The sequence below is a fragment of the Cydia pomonella genome, chromosome 18 (genome assembly GCF_033807575.1).
Source record: "Cydia pomonella isolate Wapato2018A chromosome 18, ilCydPomo1, whole genome shotgun sequence".
NCBI classification, from domain to species: domain Eukaryota; kingdom Metazoa; phylum Arthropoda; class Insecta; order Lepidoptera; family Tortricidae; genus Cydia; species Cydia pomonella.
In genome coordinates, this window is record NC_084720.1 from 17,624,045 (window position 1) to 17,648,202 (window position 24,158).

Consider the following 24,158-nt stretch of genomic DNA (forward strand, 5'->3'; position numbering starts at 1 on the left):
TGTTAAATCGTAAAACGCCTGTCAAGTCTAACAGTACTTGATAATCATTTGTTCTTATCTGTTATTTTGGCATTGATATTTTTTGGAAAGGGGCAAATTTTCACAGAGGTTTGCCAAGTTTTTATAACTATACTTTTAATGTCAGATTTAACTTGTAGTCATATCTCATCATGCACCTATCTGAGCCATCCTGTATACACATACAATATATAATACCTACTTATACATCGCGTGTAAGTACACCGCGCACGCCGAAAAGCGGCGCGGACGGGGATTAAACAGTATTATGTACCGAGAATATTCTCACCTATGAGAATATTGTGGAAACTCAGGGATTATTTTAGATGAGAGCATAGCAGCAAATGAAGCCATTGCTAGTTATTACACAACATATGCTTGTATTTGTATATATGGTAGAATCAGCATCAATAGTAATAGAGAGAATAATCCTTTAAAATATTTGTTAATAAATGTCCCAAAAGTTGGCCAAAATCACTTATTATTTTATTCTAGTTCTAGCCCCTTTAAATAAATAAATAATTATTTATTTTCAGATTCCTCCGATCCATAGATTGTTAAGTAGTTACAAGACACTTATAAAACTACATTAGTAAACTATCTTATATATTACAGGTTTCATACAAATATCTATTTCTTAGGTCGTATGATATGGAGTTCGGTATAACGGCGGAGAATATCCGAATCCCACCTCTCTGCTATCATTCTCAGGATGCTGTTTGCTGTTATTTGTTTAAGTCATTGGGTTTTAAACTAGTATAACCGTTCCAAATAATAACAAGAAATACAACACTCAGCCAAAATTTACCGTTCGCGGAGAGTGTCCATCATGTGACTGTTCGATGCGCTCAAATTTCATAATTTTGAAATATTAATAATTTTTGACTACACCTTATTGTGTTAGTTTTGACTGTGGATTGAGGAGACCCAGTTATGTACATTTAGCACATAATTTTAAAAAGTTAACGGTTGTTTTTACCCTTGAGATGTAAGCACCAGAAAACCTGCTATAAAAACACATTTTATGTTTCTCACCATAATCTAAGTCAAAGTTGCAATTGTTCGTTGTAGAATAGACCGTATAGTGTGTATTTCAGCAAAGAGCAGCCACCCCAATGCACCCTCCTATTTTTGATGATTTTTTCTTCGTAGGCACATTCGATATTTCCCCTCCCCCCTCTAACTTTTGAACCATGGGTCCAAAAAATATGAAAATTCTGTAACGTCGCATATGAACATCCGACCAACATGTCATTTTAACACAAGGGTAATAAAAATGAATCGATGAATCTTAATATTAATAAACGGTAATAAAAATGACTCTGGTATTTTTATCATTGACGACCGGTTTGGCCTAGTGGGTAGTGACCCTGCCTACGAAGCTGATGGTCCCGGGTTCAAATCCTGGTAAGGGCATTTATTCGTGTGATGAGCATGGATATTTGTTCCCGAGTCATGGGTGTTTTCTATGTATTTAAGTATTTATAAATATTTATATATTATATATATCGTTGTCTAAGTACCCTCAACACAAGCCTTATTGAGCTTACTGTGGGACTTAGTCAATTTGTGTAATAATGTCGTATAATAAAAAAAAAAAAAATTAGTTTACAGAATTACAGACCGAGTTACAGAAAGTGCATTAGTGCAGTGTGCACATCTCTAACAATGTTCAAGTAGTCGGGTGATGTGCGCACTGTTGCAATTGAGTATTTATTTGTGTACATAGTTATAGCAATGTAAAAACTTTAGACATAAGTATCCCCACAAAAACATAAATGTGAAATGACAGCCACGTTCAATATTAAGAATGTGTCTTTGTTGAAGTAATAGATACGACGTTTTGACTATAAGTTTAGTAACAATATTACGTTTCGGATCTGATCTTGAGACCTTTTGTCTAAAATATTCTCCGTGTTGAGTGTAAGTCAAAATACGACTTTATGCCTCTCTTTTACTGTTCAATTGAGAGAAACATAAATGTCGCCTGTTTTATTAGTATAAAAAGCAATACAACTTTTCACTTATCCAGAATAGAAGATAAAAAAGCATTTTCAAATAAATAAAAATAAATGGTATTGGAAAAGTAATGGCAAACAAAAGTGCCAATTTTGTTTTGGCTCAACTCAACCGTTGACTTGTTCACATCCGACCATAATTATGGAAATTATAAAGAACGAGATATATTTCTTTATAAACTCACTATGAACTCAAAATATCTGCCATAAACTGATAGATGTTATGACTCTCCTTATAATCCTCCAATAAACAATATCAGATTGAATTTAATATAATGAGGTTGTATATATGCATAGAAGCGCTGGTGGCCTAGCGGTAAGAGCGTGCGACTTGCAATCCGGAGGTCGCGGGTTCAAACCCCGGCTCGTACCAATGAGTTTTCAGAACTTATGTACGAAATATCATTTGATATTTACCACTCGCTTTTCGGTGAAGGAAAACATCGTGAGGAAACCGGACTAATCCTAACAAGGCCTAGTTTACCCTCTGGGTTGGAAGGTCAGATGGCAGTCGCTTTCGTAAAAACTAGTGCCTACGCCAAATCTTGGGATTAGTTGTCAAGCGGACCCCAGGCTCCCATGAGCCGTGGCAATATGCCGGGACAACGCGAGGAAGAAGAAGAAGAGGTTGTATATATGCATAGAGCGTACGATTAGTTGCAATATACGAGTACGTCACCTTAGATCGGTCTACAGCATAGATAAATGAGCACTGCATTGTTAATGTTATCATTATCAGTTGCAATTATGGCTCCGATAGCTACATACGTGTTCCTAGACCTTGGTACTACCGGTAAAGACCCAAAAGTGGACGAAATAACAGAATTCGCCATGGTGGCAGTGAATCGCCAGCACCTTCTCGAGACGAGCGATTCGCGTTCCAAAAAGCTCAGGGTTCAAAACAAGTTGATTCGCTGCTTCAAAGTTGACAAGAAAATGACTTACAATGCGAAATCTAATGGCAGAGGCGGCTTTAAGAACGAAGATCTCCAACACGAGTGCTACTTCGATAAATGTTGCTTTCTCATGATCGATAATTTCCTCAATACTCTGAAGAAACCTGTGTGCTTGATCGCGCACAACGGTGGGAACTTTGACTTCCCTATATTGAAGAGATATTTCACTAAACTCGGTGTGAAATTTTCGGATGCTAACCTCATGTATGCTGATACATTACTGGCATTCTCTGACATTATAGAGAACACAACAGTGTATGAAGAGGCTGGAACATCAAGCGGTAATGACTTGAATGAAAACCCTCCTAAAAAGCAATGTATCGCACGAGTTGGGCGAGTCCGAGTCCATGCAAAAAACCGCAAATATCCGAACACACGCTCAAAACAAGGTAATACTGAAGAATCGTACAAGCTGACAAATATATATAAACGATTGTTAAAGAAATCGCCTAGGACAGCACATCAAGGCGAAGCGGACTGTAACTTGATGCTGAAAATAGCAGAGCATCTTGGCCGAAGGTTTGTGAACTGGATTAACGATGAAAAATATAATATTTGTCGCTTCCCTGATGACGTACGCGACCCGTAATGTTATTGATTCAAGGAGTATAGTAAACTATGGGACAATTCGAAACAAGAAAAACAGAAATAAAAACTCGACATCGACAACGTAATTTTAGTAGAAAAATGTAAGTTACAAAAGTTGTTAACTAACTTTAAATTGTTGGATGTCTAACTGGTCATTCAAAACGAAAAATGATAAAAAATAGATGTTATTCAAATCCTTATACAATCACAGTCACATATTAAGTACATACCTACGTCGATTTTTTTTACAATATTGCGTATGATTGTTGCCTCATTTCTCTCCTTAGTTTTGCGCAGTCAGGTAGGAAGGTTTTTGAATAGGTAATCATAAGCATAATGGAAAACTGCGAAAGATTAGATTTACATTAATATCATAATATTAAATTACAATATAAATTATTCTACACGAATCTATTTGGTTTTATATCTATAATTTATTTGAGAAACTTTTTGCTGGAGAACCCATTATATTCAATTAGTGAATTTTTTGACATAACTGTATAAAATACGGCGGTCTCGGTATCCGCTCGACGGGCGGGCTGGCGCTCCCTGCCTTTCTGTCATCTGTCCACAGCACTCTCACCCTCATTGGCGATATTTTACGTTTACCTTCAACCGCTGATGTCCCAGTGGCATGCCTGGCGGACGCTGAATCGGCATGGGTAGCAAAACCATCCCGGCGAAAAATTGCCTACGGAAAAAGCTAGCCAAGCAGCCTGGGATTCCGCAACCGCCAAAACACAACATGAGTATTTAATTCAGAGCTCGCTAAATGTATCTGAACGTGCCAGACTGCTGGCCGTATTGTATCCGAGCCTGAATCGGGTCATTGGCTACATGCGCTGCCTTCGCGAAACATTGGATCGGTACTGGACCCCTCTGCGATGCGTATTGCAGTGTGCCTTCGTCTTGGCTTTAACATCTGCGAGCCACACGCTTGCAGTCGCTGCGGAAATCCCGTGGACTCTCTGGGGAGGCATGGCCTGCACTGTCAACAGAGTTCGGGGCGGCTCTACAGACATGCCACTATAAACGAGCTTATTAGACTTGCTATCTCCACCGCCTCTCTTCCCGCGACTCTGGAGCCTTCGGGCCTCTCTGCCGTGGATGGCAAGAAACCTGATGGCTGCACTCTCGTGCTCTGAGTCCTGGGCTGCGCTTTGGCGTGGGACACCACATGTGTCGATACTCTGGCTCCGTCTCACGTGGAGGGTTCTGCTCGGAAACCTGGGAATGCCACTGACTAAGCCCAAACATTTAAGCGCCGCAAATAGTCTTTTTTAATGAATTAGTATGAGTTAGCGGCGCTTGCTGTAGAAACTATAGGTCCTTGGCCATCCGACACCAAAATTTTTGTTAAAAAGATGTTGGAACGCCTAATAGGTGTCCCGGGGAACCACAGAGCGGGCTCCTTCTTTGCTCAGAGGTTGAGTCTGGCGATGCAAAGGAGTAACGCCGCCAGTGTTTTAGGGTATATGCCGGAAGCAGGGGATTTGGGGGAGGTGTTTTATATTTGGTTGTAGTCGTAGTTTAAGTTACTTAGGTTTTAAGGTATAGTTTTAAGTTATTAAATTTATCTACATTTTCTTTATGCATTTTATGTGCTTTTGTTTAATAAAGGAATATAAATGAAAAAAAGAAGGAAATAATTAATAACTATATACAAATATCAAGCAATACACAATTTAAAGACCATAATTACCAATCGATTAATTAACAATGTCAAATAAAGAAAAAACAATGTCAATACGTATATACGTATACGTAGGAACAACGTACGTTGTTCCTTCTTGAGGAAGATTCACCAAATATATAAACATTTCAAACTTAAAACCTAATTTGACTTTATTTATGAGTAAATTTTTATTGCATTTGAGGGATTCCCCTCAGCGATACACCGCTGCACACCGCAAGTAGTGATGATAATAAATATAGATGAATGTATCAACACAATACGATCAACAAAGCAGAGACAGTGTTATGTTTATTATCATAATCTAATCTGGCTTGTAGATATTTAAATGAGGTGTGCATTATCTGGGTGATTGATATATCTGTATTAGTTATGAATAGCTTATGATAATATTATATCCAATTAGGTATATACCTATCTTTATATCCAATCTTTTGTTTATTATTTAAAATAATAAGTGGGTTGAAAAAAATATTAATGTAAACATGTTGTTCGAGAGATAGTTATGTATCCTAATTATATTTATGTACCAACTAAAATGCACTCGTTGGCGTCTAGTTTCTGAGAGTCGGTCTTCTTCGGCTTTCGGTTGCTTCCAAAACACTATCTATATTAATCCCTGTATCTTTTTTGTTCGTATTATTGTTATCAGCATAAATAATAGATATATTATTATTTGACATTATTAAAGCTTGACATGATTCTATTTGGCCCTGAAGAGCTAAGGCTCTTTATTATTTGTCACCATGCCTGTCACCTTCTGATAAGTATTTAAGATCGAAAGTGACGGACATAAGTAGTGAGGAGTGACAAAAATTGAAATTCCTTCAGAAACAAGTCAATAAAATAAAAAAAGTCAATTTGTGTAGGAATGTCCCTATAATACATATGTATTTATATTAAGCCATGAGCTACGTCTTAATAATATGAGAGTTAATGAGTTAAAGGAGTTCATATTTCACCTTTCGCATGATATGACCAAGGTAATGTAGCTTTTTTAACTGTCTTTAAAACCTTTAACAATTTCCCTAGATCACTCCTAGATAATGTATGGGAAATATACTAATGCCTAAGACTATAATACGTGTCATCCACGATGACGCACAGATAGTCAAATCTACCCTTTAATAATATTACAATAAGAGTCAAGGCAAGCGTCTTCGTGATTGACACGATCTATAAATGTATAATTAAGAGAGTTGAGCACTTGTAGGTAAGCAATAATTGGTAATAAGCAATTAAATAAGGTATTGTTAAAACAAATTCTTAGCAAACTATTAACGTCCTCCTACCCTACCCCGGTAGTGAGCCTGCCTACCGAAGAAGGAGGTCCCGGGTTCGAATTCCGGTAAGCTGGCGCATTTATTTGTAATATACTCGTATTCACAAAATTTGTTCCTGTTTTACGGATGTTATCTATGAATGTATTTATATATCTACCTATGTACAGAGTCAAGGAGGGAACAGTGACTTGAAAAAAATAGCCGGGGGTAGTACATAAAATCTAATTACAACACGACAGAAGCTATTTGCTTCTCTGCTAATACCACCGAAACATTTGGTAATCGAACAAATTCAAATGGACTAGCAAGGGTTATTCTAACACGTACGGGTGCTACAGTGTATGTATATTTGGGCGACTGAGCCACTGTTTGCGTTGAGCCACTGTTCCCCCCTTAACTCTACCTAAAGTATCCACATACACGATTTGCTTAGTTTGGTGCTAGGTCGATCTGTGGTTTTACCCAGATATTTTTTTTTTAATTGTACCTACCATTTTTTTAAAATAACTCAACAGTTTTTAAAGCCGCAATTCTGAGAACTTGAACACATAACTCGGCCAAATATTTTATCCCATAGCTAGTATATCCTAGAGGCCGATTCTAATTTAACAGTTCTTTATAGTATTCTGGTTTTGACACGACGCTCCGACGAGCTTGACGAATTTGACGACCGTCTTGGTGATTGGTACAGTCACGTCTGTGTAATATGGCAATTAGCCACTTTTAGTATTTAGCAGTAACACGCTGGTTTACTGCGACATAAACGCATATTGCTTGTGTCAGCACAACCTAACGTGTATATATGTATAGGCAGGCTTTTACATAATACACGATCTTATACTATCACACATAAGGTGTTTCACTACTACTCCCTGGACCCGCTCGAAACAATATTAACAAGATACACTCTTGTTATTTGATCTGAAAATATCGATACGAAAAATGTGCCAAAAATATGTATACACCACCTTAATATAAGAGCAATAAAGTCGTGTATACATATTTTTGGCACTTTTTTCGTATCCATATTTTCAGACGTGACCGTACGCATCTCTCGCACGCATCCATTCGCAAGTGAACGATCCTCAAATTCAGAGCAAATTGTTAAATCAGATGCTCCTAGTTCGTAAGTACGCACTTTATGTAACTCGGAAACTAAAAACAATGCCGGATTTAGAGGTCTGGAGGCGTTGGGGCAACAAAGGAGTGGAGGCCCCCTGGCACCAAATTATTTTCCAAATAAAATGGTCAATTTTCCGAAGCCTCCCGGTTGCCTCCCTAAATCCGGCCCTTACTAAAAACGATAGAAATTCCAGAGTCAGTTTGTTACAAAGATAATTAATTTTTTATTACCGTTATGTTAAAATGATATTTTGGTCGGATGTTCATATCCGACGTTATAGAATAAGTGTCGAGATGTATTTAACGCATTACGCAAACAAATCATCATTTCGATTTTTTTAAATTTTTTTTTATACCACGACGGTGGCAAGCAAGCATACGGCCCGCCTGATGGTAAGCAGTCACCGTAGCCTATGGACGCCTACAACTCCGGAGGTGTTACATGCGCGTTGCCGACCCTTTAAAAATCCTCCTCCTCAATCCACTCCTTTTTTGAAGAACCTCATACTGTAGACCCTGGGGAAAACCTCGGCAGGTAGCTCATTCCACAACCGGAGCGTGTGCGGGAGGAAGTTCCTCTTAAACCGCACAGTGCGTGACCATTTAGGTTCTAGGGTGTGAGGATGAACACCCTGCCGACGGCGGGCGGTGCGGTGATAGAAAGTAGCCGTGGGCATCATGTCAAAGAATTCGTAATTACTTACTTTCATTTAAATTAAGCTGTCTACATATACTCCCAAACTTACCTTATCAAGTTGATAACGCGACGAGATTAAGGACTGCATATTTTATCCCATCTACAGCGCTATTTTATCCTAGCCCTTCCGTAAGTATGCAAGCGTCCTCACAAGTCCCCGCATCCTCAGTCCTTTGAGTCTGGTATCCTGACTTCGTTAGCTTCTTGTCTCCAGTTTTTTTGCCGCAGCTTGTCGTTTAAAGATTTGCTTAGACGGCGTTTGAGGTTTTCCGGGTTAAATTTGAGCAATTTAACGTGCAACGGAGTCTTAAGTGAGTCTTTTTGTTGGGAAAAGGGGAAATTTAATAAATGTTGTGTACTTAGATACGATACTTAGATACGAGTATTTTTATACATTAGTGAATACATAGTTTAGTTTAGTTTATTTCATGCGTATTAATAAATTAAAGTCAAAGTCAAAGTCAAAGTCAAAATATTCTTTATTCAAATAGGCCTAGCAACAAGCACTTTTAAATCGTCAAATTTTACAAATATCATCTTAATCTAAATATCAGAGCAATTTATTGATGCAGTTATTATTGTTCTAAAAAAAACATTGTACTATTATAGATATGGTAAACTTAATAATAAGAATTTCACAAAAGGATCGTCAAACATCAAAATTGTATAAAAATACTAGTCTAGAACCTTTCTAGAATAAAATCTAAATGTCAAATAATACGGTATATATATACATTGAATTATCAATTTCATCATTAATAACATAACAATAAATAATTCATTCTTTACAATCACACTTAATCCCACGGTGTTTCATCATTCATGTAGTCTTGTGTGCTATAATAGGCTTTAGAGATAAGCTTACGTTTTACATAATTTTTAAATTTACTAACAGACAATTCAGTTATAATATTAGGAAGTTTATTGTAAAATCTTACACAATTACCCATGAATGATTTCTTAATTTTATGGAGCCTAGTGAAGGGCACTGCGAGCTTATGCTTATTTCTAGTATTAATATTATGTATTTCACAGTTTTTCTTAAAAATGTCAATGTTTTTATGTACATACAGAATATTCTCATAAATATATTGACAGTGCACTGTCATTATGTTAATGTCCTTAAACTTATCTCTAAGTGTGGCTCTATGGTACATTTTATATATTGCACGAATAGCCCTCTTCTGCAGAACAAAAATGGTATTTATCTCTGAAGCACTGCCCCATAGTAAAATACCATATGACATAATGCTATGAAAGTAACTAAAGTAAACTAATCGAGCTGTTTTCACTCTGTTAACTGACGGATCTTGCTCACTGCAAAAGCTGCAGAACTCAGTCTATTCGAGAGATTAGCAATATGGGGACCCCATTGTAGTTTAGAATCTAAAGTTATACCAAGAAAAACTGTGCTATCTACTAGTTCCAATTCCTCATCCTTAATTTATATACAATTCAAAGTATGAAATTGTATATAAATTAATCTTATGATCGTAAATTATACTTAAATAATTTGGCATGCAAATATAAAATTAGGTATATAAAGTCAACAATGATAATCAAAACAATTTGATACAAATAATAAAAACTAAACCAGATAATTGATATGTTGAAAAGGTATCGTCATTTTAAAAATATGAGCGATAGTAAAAACATTTCAGAAAAAATCTAAGGGCCTGTTTCACAATGTCCAAGTAAAGTATTGGATAGCTAATTAACAAATAAATTAACTGCCAGATAAAACTTCATACAAAACTTAGCACTTTACCAGTTAAGCTTATTTGAAGATTGTGAAACGCCAAAAATGACTCTATTCGTCAGATAAGTGGCAAGTAGCTTATTCAGGACTTTACTTGGACATTGTGAAAGAGGCCCTAAATATTTTTCTGTAATGTACAGTCAAGTGTAAAAATATGGGTGTACACATCTTACTCAAAAATATGTCCCATAGCATCTTATTACTGCGTAGTACCATATTTATGAGACGATTCTCTCGATACATATTTTTGCAGCAGACTGTACCTATTAAATGTTAATCCCTTATATTCGTTCCCTGAATTTAATGCGTACTACACTGATTTCTGTAAGTATTACAAGTACAAATTGTTTAGCTTAATTTAACACTCAGCAGTACAGATTCAAAATTGTAATAATCTTGAGCCAAAGTTTTTGGTTTAATAAATTCAAAGATGTATGTGATGTCCCTAACTCGTATCAGGCCAGCAGGTGTATATGTCCAGCAGTGGGACGTATGTGGGCGGAATTAATAAAAAAATAATTTAAGTCCTTCTCATGGCTCAATTCACTTCAACGGCAAAATTGGCCACATCGCCGCCATATTTCGCTTTCGTATAATTCGTATGATAATACAAGGGAACCTCGCTGGTTTCTAACTCACAGTGGATTTTGCCGCGACAGCCACTGCTTGCCCAATATAACTTGAACTTGGTAATCTTAGATACCTTCAAACGAGCCATTGGGTACTTCACATGATTTAAACTTTCATGATTTTTACACATTATTAACTAAGACGGGATTTAATCGCGTATTAAGTTTTAAATTTACCTCCGACATTTCGAGGACGGCGTTGTCCCCGTGGTCTCGGAGAAGACGAAACGTTTAAAACTTAATACGCGATTAAGTCCCGTTTGTGTTAGTTAATAACACTTGACATATGTTGAATATTGAAACAAAATTTAACTAAATGGATAGAAAATGAGCCATCCATTATATAAAAGTGGAATTTAAAAAGACATATTGAGATTATAAATAAATACAAGGCTCCAAAGTCTCAAAAATAGTTATTTACGATACAAGTGCGAAAAATAGGAAATTCTTAACGCGTGGCGACAAATTAAAATACGACCGAAGGGAGTGTTTTAAATCGACACGAGTTGTATCGTACAACGTTTTACAGTTCATATGACCCTATAAATTTTCGACATAGTTACACAATGTGCGAATTTACGCACCAGTGTAGAAAAGTAACACCATATGTACCTACTGTAAAATATATTTTTTTTTTACTTTCAAAAAGAAAAAAGGAAATATAACCATTCGATACCTTACACTTTATTGAAAAATAAATTGTATGACAACTTTATGCATAAACAGCAATCAAAATAGTAATTTTCTTAATCTTCCATACATTTAGGACAGACTAATGTAATGACTAATGTAAGGGCACATCATATTATCATTTTGTTAGAGACGTTTCAAATGTTTCAATCGTCGAGTGCGAGCGTCAGACGTTAACTCTCATTTCTGACCTTTGTGTTGCTTAAATGCCATGAGTCCTATATAGACATTTGATCCTCAGGAAAATCAAGATCGATTGACATTATTTACAAAAACTAATCAAATATCAAATTCTTGTGTATTTATATATTTCGGGGATCACGGAAAAGGGCTCTAACGATTTCGATGAAATTTGCTATATGAGGGTTTTCGGGTTAAAAATCGATCTAGCTAGGTCTTATCTCTGGGACAACGCGCATTTGTGAGTTTTTATATGTTTTTCGAGCAAAGCTCGGTCTCCTAGATATATATATAAGCTAAACTGAACTAAAACGACAGTCTCACTTAAGCTTAGCGCATACATAGTTATTTATACGAGGGTTAAGCAAACTTTGCCTCTGAGTGAAACACAACATTTTTCATAAATTTTTCACACAATACCAAAAGAATCAAATCCAAATTAAAAGTCAATTCTACCAGCTACTAACCCAAAATTTTCATCTGATTACTTTGCCCCACATGTGGATAAAATGGACATTTTTGGGTGACGACAATTAATATAATTAAGAAATTAATTAGAAAACACTGTAAATAATACGACTTTAAAACATCTTGTTCTATTTAAGATTTACAACAGTTTTGCGCTGATCTGCCCGAGCCGAGCTATGTCAATAAAGTTATAAAATAATAGAAGACAATATAATAGAAGAGACAGCATACTACCCTGCGGGATACCAGCCAAGGAGCCGCACCAAGAAGAACTTGAAGAGAAGAAAACTTTAACCTTTACTCGCTGCTCACGATATTCTAATTAACTAGCTATGAAACCAACCAATTGTCACGGGACGGTGTCGCATTACACCAAGCAAAATATCGAAGTCAACAGTGTTAAATGCATTGCAAAAATCAAAATATATAAAAAGAATATCTTGAGTTTTTAAAGTTAAATTTTAGGTGGATGAGCAAAGACGGTGCGCTAGGCAAGTCACGCGAATAAAAGCCAGGACTTTAAGCTGAGTACGTTCGCCCGTTCGCAACGCCCATTGCCCAAAAAGGGTCCATTTCTACCCCAATATCGGGAGTGGTTCTACTAAAGTACCTGGGGCATTTTTTCGAAAATATCCTTATGAGTGAAACGGCTGTAGGGTATGTTAAGTAAGATTTTGCACTTTGTCCGGGAATTGGGTACATTAATTTAAGGATAGCTTTGGAGAGCAGAACGAAACAAGCAAGCTTTCCAGTCTAGATTTTAATGACAACGAAAATAAAATAAATATACATAAAAGGTGTCAAATGAACAGAGACAATATGCATATCGCACTTGTATCGTAATGTACTAATGCTTATGTGCTGTAAAAGGGATGCTTAGGTCCTTACTTTTTCTCAATACCAAGCTAATATAAACAAAATTATGTAGTATCAAGGTAAGAATAATTAAGCTTATTTTTCTCGTGACCATTTATTTCGTATTCAATTTTATCCTCATTAGTACTTGTTAACGTTCTTATAATTAAGCGGGATGCCATTTTATTTCGCAGAGAAAAGTCGTACCGGAAAAAATACCTTTATTTTTTTATTTCTCTGCCTCCCATGATTTATAATGGGGAAAACCGAAACTTACCGATTTTTTACGAGCCACAATCGCTTGATTTAATAAAACACTCCATCCCAGACCTATCAGCGCTATGCTCCAAAAAGGACGTTTTTTACAACACTCACTAAAACTTTTTTTATAGCAGGCATCACTCGTAAAAGGTATAAATAAAATATCGCGGGGCAACACTGTCGGGGTGGTGGGGGTATCGCAATAATTTCCACGTTTTTGGCTATCCGAGAGGCCTCTTTTCGATTATAATTTATAGGTTGGAATGAAGGCAGCGTATCAGGCCTCGAGTATACGCTCATAAATGTTGCCATAAAATTGTTTGCGCGAACTGCTGGGTAATCAGATCACGTTTGACTAACCGATCTGAGCCTGAATAAAAATACTGGAGGAAACTTATTCTCTAGAAGTATTCGGGAATAGATCTGATACGCAAGCTCGACCATAAATACGAAATATATGTCTTTGATCTGCCAAATATTTTGTAATATTCTTAGACAAACATCTCAATTCACTATTAAGAGTTCAGAATCAAGCAGCACCTACTTATGACCAAAAAAGAAGATATATAAAAATCTACTTTTTGAAATAAAATAGAAATAGAGAAACGAAACCAATGTCGCTAGGAACGTACTCTATAATGTGTAACGTTAGCTAATGTTCGGACTAATTATAGTATTTTGTGTAACAGGTATATAATAAGGGTTGCCCTTGCCCTTGAATTATAGGGCTGTAGTTACAAAACGAAACGAAGTTGAGTTTTAAGACCTAATTATGTATCGTGTACTAGGGTACACGTACGTTAGGTACGTGTACAGGGTCTATGTATGAAATGAGAATTCTAAGCTTACCTAAATATTTCTGTATGATAGAATTGAAATCTTCTAAAGTTGTTGGTGTGCGGTTTTGAGTATATGGCTTGTGATCGGAAAGGAATATTTACGATTAAGTTTCATTCCATTCCACCGAGAAAATAAAAATAATATAAAATCTTCAGTTTGTGCTCATATAAATCCCGTGTTTTTAGAAAAGTAAATAGATTTTCTCTCTTTAAATTTATCTATACGAACTGAATAAATCTATTTTTGCAAATTGAACTTCAACCTAAAGAGAGCACGCTTGAATTCACAGTCTGCGAAGGAAAAGTATATTGAATTGATAAAATTGCGTTTCAATTTTATTTAGTTTGAGTCAAATGTATTGGTGACCGTCGATCGCAAAGTCAATCGCAGTTGTTTGGTATTTTTATTCCTAAAAGAAAAATCTGGAATGAAATAAAGGAGACGAGAATATCATGTCAGCTGAGTTCTTTTTTATTCAGTCGAGACAGTATTATTAGCAATGATATGGAATATATATCATCACTTCTTCTTTTCATTTCAATTTTATTACTTAACGATGTTTTTTTACTTAACTGAACTGAAAATGAGTGCGAAATTGCGAACGCGAGTAGGTATGAGTAGCAGTAGAAATTAGTCCGTACCAAATAAAACACTTAACCGACCATAAATACCCTTGGAAACGCATCAACCAATCCGAGCCTAATTCATTTTCGAATTCCATTTTCAGATCGACGCCGTATTTTTTTAATGGCCTTTTTAATTTGGGCGTTTTCACAATCCTCAGCCGTCCTAATGACCGAAGCTACGGCATCCTATATGAGTTTCGTGAGCGCAAAACACCTATGAATAAGCATGATTTACGAGGTTATAAATTTTCCGACCGGGACTTTGAACGGAGTGTTTCTCACGCCATATTTCAAAATAATGTCCTCATGTTTAGGCTTTGAATGCTCGGATGGCGTACATATTGCAGTTGGTTTTTATTAAATTTTTAAGACGCTCCCTTCTGTAATTTCGGAATTAGAGTGCGAACAGTTTATCTTGCATGTGTTCGCCATAAAGGGGCCCGTGTTTTGTTTATGGTTTTATCGAGGGTTCATGAAGCTGGGAGGGTTCCGGGGGATTTTTATTGAACTGATAATGTCATGAAGGAGGTAGGTATTTCCTTATATCTTGAAGGACTAATATACCTAAACATGTATTTGACGACCAGTTTGGCCTAGTGGGTAGTGACCCTGCCTACGAAGTCGATGGTCCCAGGTTCAAATCCTGGTAAGGGCATTTATTCATGTGATGAGCATGGATATTTGTTCCTGAGTCATGGGTGTTTTCTATGTATTTAAGTATTTATAAATATTTATATATTATATATATCGTTGTCTAAGTACCCTCAACACAAGCCTTATTGAGCTTACTATGGGTCTTAGTTAATTTGTGTAATAATGTCCTATAATATTTATTTATTTATTTTTAAGTATTATGTTTAGGTATATTATGTTTAAAGTAGTGTATATCATGTTTTAAGTAGTTTTAAGTATGTATTAAGTAGTTTTAAGTAGAATGTATCTTGTTTTAAGTAGTCTGTAAGTAGCTAACGTATATAATAAGTCTTGTTTGTTACTAACATTACTATGGACTAATCATGTCTGATGCAAATAAACTGAATTGAATTGAATTAATTTTGTTCATTTTCTTAACTTTATTTCAGAATTGTCATTCGAAATCTAAATATCACCTCTCGTACACTTCTAATGTCACTATTTTTATATTCTACAGTATATTATGTCAATAACGTTTTTTTTAGTTTTTTTCAGATTTGTCATTAGAAATCTAAATATCACAACGTACCTAATGTCACTATTCTTACATTCTAATATTAAGTCAATAACGTCTTTTAAAGTTTATTTCAGATTTGTAATTCGAAATCTAAATATAACTATTTACCTAATGTCACTATTCTTATATTCTAATATTAAGTCAATAACGTTTTGATTTTTTTTTAACTTGGTCACATACCAACCGTACCAACTTTGCTCTGATAGAATGCGTTCAGGTCTTCTCGCCATCTCTTTATGGTCTCCACAGACCTTACAAATCGCATGCGATTTTAGACGATTTCCGGCTTAGTGCAACGAATTCAATTAATCGTTTTATGCAATTATTGGTAGTGTCTGTGGAGGCCTTTACTTGTTGTTGCTATATTTAATTTTTAACAATTACGATTGTGTTGTTGTATATACAATACGTTGTATGTGCAGAAACGTAAATATAGTTAAATCATTTAAATAATAATTTAGAACCACCATTTTACAGTGCTAAAATCTAGAATTCAAGCCAAAAGAGCTCATGCAACCGAGCCAAAGAAGATTTATTTACGTATGGAAATTTTATATTCTTTTTAAACTAGTTTCGTCTGCCAGATGCGCCTGGATGTGTTTATCCCTTGGGATTAACTCCGCATTTTAAATTATTTATTTGCCAAATGAAGTCCAAACATTACTGTCTGGTGTTTATACGGCAAGAAAACCATACAAATGTTTTTTCCTGTGGCAATTCATTATCATCTTCCTCGCGTTGTCCCGGCATTTTTCCACGGCTCATAGGAGCCTGGGGCCCGCTACACAACTTAGAGCCTACCGCGAACCACGTTCGACGTGTTGCCTCTCTGTCGCACTTGTAATTTCGTAGGTAAGTGTGACAGGGAGGCAACACGTCGAACGTGGTTCGCGGTAGGCCCTCTTATCCCAAGAATTGGCGTAGCCACTAGTTTTGACGAAAGCGACTGCCATCTGACCTTCCAACCCAGAGAGTAAACTAGGCTTTATTGGGATTAGTCCGGTTTCCTCACGATGTTTTCCTTCACCGAAAAGCGACTGGTAAATATTAAATGATATTTCGTACATAAGTTCCGAAAAACTGATTGGTACGAGCCGGGTTTGAAGCCGCGACCTGCGGCGAATAAACAAAACCCAAAACACACTATTAAGACTATAATATCGAAAGCAACTTTTATCCCATGATCCAAATACGCTGGTCCGGTATTAGTGGTTAAAATAACAATATTTCATACAAATTGGTTTTCAAATCCGTTAAAATTTATACAGAAATGATCAGTAAATCGGTAAAATATAAATAACATTTCTAAAATTTAATACTCTTCTTTTTATGCCAGTACACAACCTACAGTATGGATGTCTTCCTAGTCTTCCTACCGTCTCCAATTCTCCCTCAAAACTTAACTGGAAGACATCCGTTAACGGGATATGACTTGTGTGTGCTAATGTGTGTTTTTTCCTGTTTTATGTTTCTTTTTAGTACAATATTTAAAGTGTTGTAAGTGCTACTACTATGTACTACTAAAATACAGGTATTTCTCATATGAACCAAATTTTTACTGGTTGAATTCCCTACAACATATGCTAGCTAAGTTGGTTATTAACCCCTCATGATTATACCCTACTCTTAACCAATTAACACTAATACCCTTTTTTCTGTAACCATAAAAAAACTACCGAACCATAAGTCCATCGAAGCTAATTAACACAACAAATACTAATGCGGTGCTTGCTCGCTTGCTTCGTGAAATCCGCGCTCATCTCGATACTTCGCGCGTAGTGAATTTGCGTTTGCGCTAGCTACAAGGTAGTATGCGACAAAACGGGGCTTTACCGTTTAAAGTTAAAAAAAAACAAGAATTAATGGAAAAATCACAACTACAGAATAGAAGTGTGTGTTTAGACTAATCTACATGGAAAATTTAGAGGCTTGAATCCGTCCCATTTGCCTGTAAAATGAAAATGTTTGTTTATAAGAGGCATCTGTGGGACGATTAACTCTGCTATAAAAGATAACCAATTGTGTAACAGCAACTACAGAAATGAAGTCGAATAAGTCGATGAATAACCAGTACCCCTAGTGTAAATTTATTCGATGGCGTAACGTGACGCACGCGTTTGCGTTAAGTCTCATTTTGTATGGGATTTTGAGTTTCGAAAACGTTCCGCTTGGCGCGCTGTGTCTAAATCCCATACTAAATGAGACTTAACGCAAACGCGTACGTCACGTTTCGAAATCGAATGAATTTACACTAGGGGCTCAGTTCACCAAAACGATACATTTTTTGAGTGAGATTTGTAATTGCTGAGATAATAAATCAAGATACCTGACGCCAAAATTTATCATGCGTCGTCTTAAACAAAACTCATATTTTTATAAAATAATTCGCCACACTTCGCCATTGCAAATGCCTGGTCTCACTCTAGTAATATCAGCTCCACATTTTAATGTTTAATAACCACGCAAACGTAACTAACCGGATAAGTTTTTAATTTCTCCAGCTTAGGCCGTCTCATTGCCCGGGCCCTTAAGCCGCCCTTTCAGAAGGGCCAATAATCTACAGGGTGCCCTTATTTGTGAAGGGACGAATTTGCGGGCATTTATCGAAAATCCTGCAATCTGTAAAAGTGTTTTTATGGACGCGTTATTAGAAGCAGAATCGTGTGGGAATAAATATAAATAATTTTATAAACAGATTTTAAACACGCATTCCTGAGGTCATAAGGAGCAAAAAATTTTATATGAGTATTGGTCATATATTTTCCGAATTTATTTTTGTTATTTTTTTTTATGCGTTTCTTTTATTTATTTTGACATATTGGCAAAAATAAACATTACTTACAACGAATAAACACACCCGCTCCGTGCAATCGCACCAGCTAGCGGACACCCTAATAATTTTGATGAAATTATGGATGATATTCCGAATTACCCGACATACTTACTGATTAGGATTTACCCAATTACACCAATGTAGATGATATATGTAAAAAGCGTAGGAGTTGAAAATAGAGTTCCGGTTACTCTGGTTATAATATTAACGAAAAATCGTTGAGCATTAGACATTTTGTTTGCCGTGATATATATTGTCGAGTAGCAGTACTGAGAGTTCCGCTTATAGGGTATCTGGGAGTATATAATAAGAAATGCGGCAGTACTAATTAATACGTGTATTTTCCCAATCACGACCGGGAGACAACTAAGGAGCGAGCTATGCGTCGGGCCTTCCGTAGCCGCGCGGAATGCTGACAACGCATAGCAGTCCCTATAGTCGTCCCCCCCAAAAAAAAATTTTTACAAAAAATTTCCAAAAATAATCTTAAAGATAATACAAAAGATATCTAATTATGTTTTTAAATTGTCAAACAATGTAAAAAAAACAATAAATGAATCTAATTTATTTTTAATTTTATTGTGTCTGTTACCACTTATCAATTTTAAATTATATCCGACTGTACTTTTAATTTAAATAAAAATGTGCCTCGTAAACAATACCGCGCTGCTCCTACCTGGAATTCAAGAGCGAGCGATAACAGAACACAATGTAACATGATTACTTACGTTTATTATTTAAGTACAATGTTGTAATAAAGTTGACTCTAGAATAGGTACAATGAATTGTAGGTAAGTACTCAATACCAATCTAAAAATAGAATTTCATTGGCTTAAAACTAAAATGATTTTAGCACAATAATTTTGACACTTATACACACAATAATAATCCGCACTGCACTTTAAACTTTTAAAAATATTTGTTGAGGCTGACTTGAAGTGGCCTTAACTCCTGAAGTCAACTGATCCTGTGCCAGGACCTGGACTCGTCTGGTGAACCATTTGTTCATCTTCCTTTTGCAACTACTATAAAAGTAGTACAGCAAAAATACTAGTAGAATTATAACAATTACTACTAAAACAATACTAAATGTATTCAACTGGGTAGCTATCCCGGAAACGTTAATTGATGCTTCTGCCGTCAACGTACTTGATTTATCTGTATTATCCGAATCTTTCTTGCTACCGTAGTTACCCATAATTAGTTAGGTATTATATGTTTCGCTGCTTAAAGTGAAGTGCAAATTGTTCTGAATATTTTCTAATAAAATCATGCAATCTAAATTACATGTTGTTACATTAAAATACTTAATTGCAAAAATATAACCTACTAACTCTGATTAAGTTTATTCATCACAAAATCGAACAGATTTCTTAACCATCCGACCACTACGCGTCACATAGGGTGCGACGCTAGGCATAGGCGGAGCGATTCCGCTACTCGCTTGTGGTGTACTTGGAGTAATTCTTTTTTGTGATGAATTCACTTTTTCATTTAGTAAATACGCAGGTTTTAACCTGTCAATTGACATATTTACTTCACGGTCTTCCAATTGAATTTTGAAAACCTTGTCATTCCTTGAAATTACTTTATATGGCCCTTCGTAAGGCGTTTGTAAGGATGTTTTTACAATTCGACGAACAAATACATAACTACAAGTTTTAAGGTCAGGGCTAACAAAGAATTTGTTATTACTACTATGATGACAATATGGTCTCGGTGTCAAATTCCGTATTTTCTCTTTAATTTTACTTAACATGTAATGTGGTTCAGTTACATTTTTATCGACATTACAAAAAAATTCGGCTGGTAAACGTATGGAACAACCATAAACCAATTGAGCGGCACTAACACCAGTATCCAATCTAGGTACTGTACGGAGACCTAATAAAACGGTGTTTAGCTCAGTAACCCATGAGGTACTATTAATACGTGCTTGCAACGCTGCTTTCAAAGATCTATGCCAGCGTTCAAGGACAGAATTACTCTCCGGGTGGTATGGTGTAGTTCTAAGCTTTTCCGTTCCTATGTACTTCATTAACTGTCGGAAAAGGTTACTTTCAAATTGTTTACCTTGATCACTAGTTAAAGTAACTGGACACCCGAATCGAACTATCCAACCGTCATATATTGTTTGTGCTACTGTTTCTGCCGATATGTCCTGTAATGGGAACGCTTCAGGCCAACCGGTGGCACGGTCTATTATAGTAAGCAAATACCTACAACCTTCAGATGACGTTGGTAAAGGTCCGACCAAATCTACATGTATGTGCTCGAATCTGTCTACCTCTGGATACTTACCTGGAGTCGATTTGGTGTGTCGCGCGACCTTGGATTTCTGGCATGCAACGCAGGTTTTGGCCCAAAGACCTACATCTTTGTTCATGTTTGTCCAGAAAAACCTGTTAGAAACCATCTTACGTGACGTTCGTACACCTGGATGACTTAAATTATGAACACTTTTGAAAACATCGCGACGAAATTGCTCAGGAATGTACGGTCTCGCATTACCTGTAGATAATTCACAGTAAACAGTATAAGTGCAATTAGGCAACATTATCTCTTTAAATTGTAATTTATCATTTTGCAATAAAGTTTTTAACTCGTCATCATTTTTCTGTGCCTTCGATAACATGAAATAATCGATCGCAATATTTTGAAGAGCAACAGTCTCTATTCTAGATAATGCATCGGCAACTACGTTGTCCTTACCCTGTATATGTCTTATATCAGTAGTGAACTCACTTATGAAAAGTAACTGTCTTGTTCGTCTAGGAATCTCTTTGTTACTGTCGCTATTCAATTTACTAAAAGCATATATCAAAGGTTTATGATCTGTAAAAATAATTAGTTCTCTGCCTTCATGCAGATACCTAAAATGTTGTACAGACAAATAAATAGCTAGTAGTTCTTTATCGTAAGTACTGTATTTCATTTGTGCAGAAGTTAGCTTCTTAGAAAAATAAGCTAAGGGTTTCCAATTACCGTCAACATATTGTTGTATAACAGAACCAACGCACGTGTTGCTAGAGTCTGCAAATAAAGAAATAGGTACCGTGGCAAGTGGGTATGCTAGCATAGCAGCATTCTCTAAGCTAATCTTACATTGTCGGAACGCTTCGTCAGCTTCCTGTGTCCACACTATAGGTGTTTTGTCGTTGCGTTTAGCTTTGTGAATGTACCTAAGTAATAATTCTTGATGTTGTACAGCGTGTGGCAAATGTGGTCTATAAAAGTTAATCATGCCTAAAAATGTTCGCAACTGATTAACTGTTTGCGGTTTAGGATAGTCTTTAATAGCTTGAACCTTACTTTCCAGTGGTCTAAAACCTTCAGTTGATATCTCGTAACCTAGGAATTCTAATTTCTTCTCTTTAAACGTACATTTCTGTAGATTGATGGTGATACCAAATTCGCTAAGCCTTTTAAATAATTGTTCGAGATGACCGTCGTGTTCTTCCTCTGAGAGAGAAGCAACAAGTATGTCATCTAAATAACAATACACAAAATCAAAATCTCTTAAAACGGTGTTATTCATAAAACGCTGGAAAGTCTGGCAAGCGTTTCTTAGGCCGAAACTCATTCTAGGAAACTCGTACAACCCAAACGGAGTCGTAATGGCCGTCTTCTCCACGTCTTCAGGATGTACCATGATGTTATGATAAGCTCTACGAATATCTACACAAGAAAATATGGACTTACCTGCTAGTAGATAGGTGAAGTCGTGTACTCTCGCAATAGGGTAACGATCCGGTTTCGTGACCGCGTTCAGAGCTCTGTATTCGCCACACGGACGAATCTCTCCATCTTTTTTAGGAACAATATGCAAAGGACTAGACCACGGACTCTTAGATGGCCTGCAAATGCCCATCTCCACCATTGTTTGAAATTCCTTTTTTGCTTTTTCGTACCTATCAGGAGGCAGCGGTCTAGTTCTTTGATGTATCGGAGGCCCTGTCGTCTCTATATGATGATAAGTATTGTGTTTAGGTGCCTCGATAAACGACAACGGCTTTAAAAGTTCTGGGTACTTGTGCAACAAATGATATGCCTTATTATCCGTACTAATTAAATTAATTGATGAGTCAGTATGGTTTATGATCGTACCAATTACATAAATACTTGTCAAATTATCAACTAACTTTTTGCCATACAAATCCACAATGAGTCTATAATTATGCAAAAAATCTGCTCCAATAATAGGTTGTTTAACATCACATACAATAAAATTCCACTTAAAAGTACGTCTCAAATTCAAATTTAACGTTAATGTGACGTATCCATATGACTTAATCTCAGTGTTATTCGCGGCGTATAACTTGCAATTTTTAACGGATTGTAAAGAGTCTTTCGCAAATTTAAAGTTTTTTGGAATCACACTCACATTTGCGCCTAAATCGACCAAAAATTTAAAACCAGAGTTTCTATCTATTACACTAAGGCGATAATTATTTACCAAGGTGCAGGGTTCCGCCGAAAACGTCTGCACGGTGTCTAGTTTCCCGTCGGCGACTGTCCTTTCCAGCTGCATGGCTGCACGCACTTATTGGCCTTGGTCTTGTATCGGTAATGGTAGAAACACAACCAATCAGGGCTGTTAGGGGTCCTCCCAGAGCGGCTGTTGTTGCGTGAGCGACTACGTGCACGTCCCTGGCTGCGGTTCCTCCTTCGGCTCCTACCTCGTCCACTAGAGCTGGCTAATTCACTGATGCGGCTGTTAATCTTCGCTAATTCCGCCGTTATAAAATCATTCGGTGAACTTTGGCGCGATGTTGTCTGAATTGAGGCGACTTCATTCGGTTTAAACGTCTCCATGACCTTGTCGGCAATACTTGCAAGGCTTTCTAAGTTTTTTGATTCTGCTGACGCTACGACTGCCCTTACCGATGGTGGTAGATGACCTTGCCAAAAATAGATTAAAGTGTCGTCCGGAATTTTATCACGCGCAAGGTCACGCATTCTCCTCATTAGCTGAGATGGTCGTTGCTCACCCAATTCCATGTCTGACATCAATTGCTGTAACCTCTTCGCTTCTGTCTCCTCGTAAACACTAAGCAATCTGGCCTTCAGAGTATCGAATTTGTTCTCACTAGGCGGCTTCTCAAGGATATCCGCAACTTGCTGAATTGCTTGCTTTCCTAATTTTGCGATGACCATATTGTAGTTTGATTGATCACCTGCCTTTTGTTGTGCTAAAATAGCTTCCACCTGCAAAACGCTAGATTTAGACTACGAAAATAATGGTATTTTTGGCAACAAAACCGTTGTATGGAGTGAGCATTCTTGGTCTTCTTAATTCTCTTTGGTTTGAATTGATATTTTCAGTTAATTGTTGATGTGTTTTTTTTGCTTGTAGGTATATATGTGAATTCCATGTTGACGTGTAAAAGTGACCTTGTGGCCTATTTACTGATTAAAAGTTGAAGTTTAAA

At 36.5% G+C, this 24,158-nt stretch overlaps 2 protein-coding genes across 2 annotated transcripts; one reads left to right on the forward strand and one right to left on the reverse strand.

The window, feature by feature from the left end:
- Positions 1–2,669: 2,669 nt before the first annotated feature.
- On the forward strand, positions 2,670–5,111 carry LOC133527794 (three prime repair exonuclease 2-like). Its single transcript, XM_061864967.1, has one exon. The coding sequence runs from the start codon at positions 2,742–2,744 to the stop codon at positions 3,579–3,581; it is 840 nt and encodes a 279-aa protein (XP_061720951.1). The 5' UTR covers positions 2,670–2,741; the 3' UTR covers positions 3,582–5,111.
- Positions 5,112–23,128: 18,017 nt separating this feature from the next.
- Positions 23,129–23,936, reverse strand: LOC133527752 (uncharacterized). Its single transcript, XM_061864903.1, has one exon. The coding sequence runs from the start codon at positions 23,881–23,883 to the stop codon at positions 23,221–23,223; it is 663 nt and encodes a 220-aa protein (XP_061720887.1). The 5' UTR covers positions 23,884–23,936; the 3' UTR covers positions 23,129–23,220.
- Between the last annotated feature and the right edge of the window lie 222 nt (positions 23,937–24,158).

Excerpts from the sequence above, each read along its gene's own strand:
- LOC133527794 (XM_061864967.1), top strand. The coding sequence starts at position 2,742 with ATGAGCACTGCATTGTTAATGTTATCATTATCAGTTGCAATTATGGCT.
- LOC133527752 (XM_061864903.1), bottom strand. The coding sequence starts at position 23,883 with ATGGTCATCGCAAAATTAGGAAAGCAAGCAATTCAGCAAGTTGCGGAT.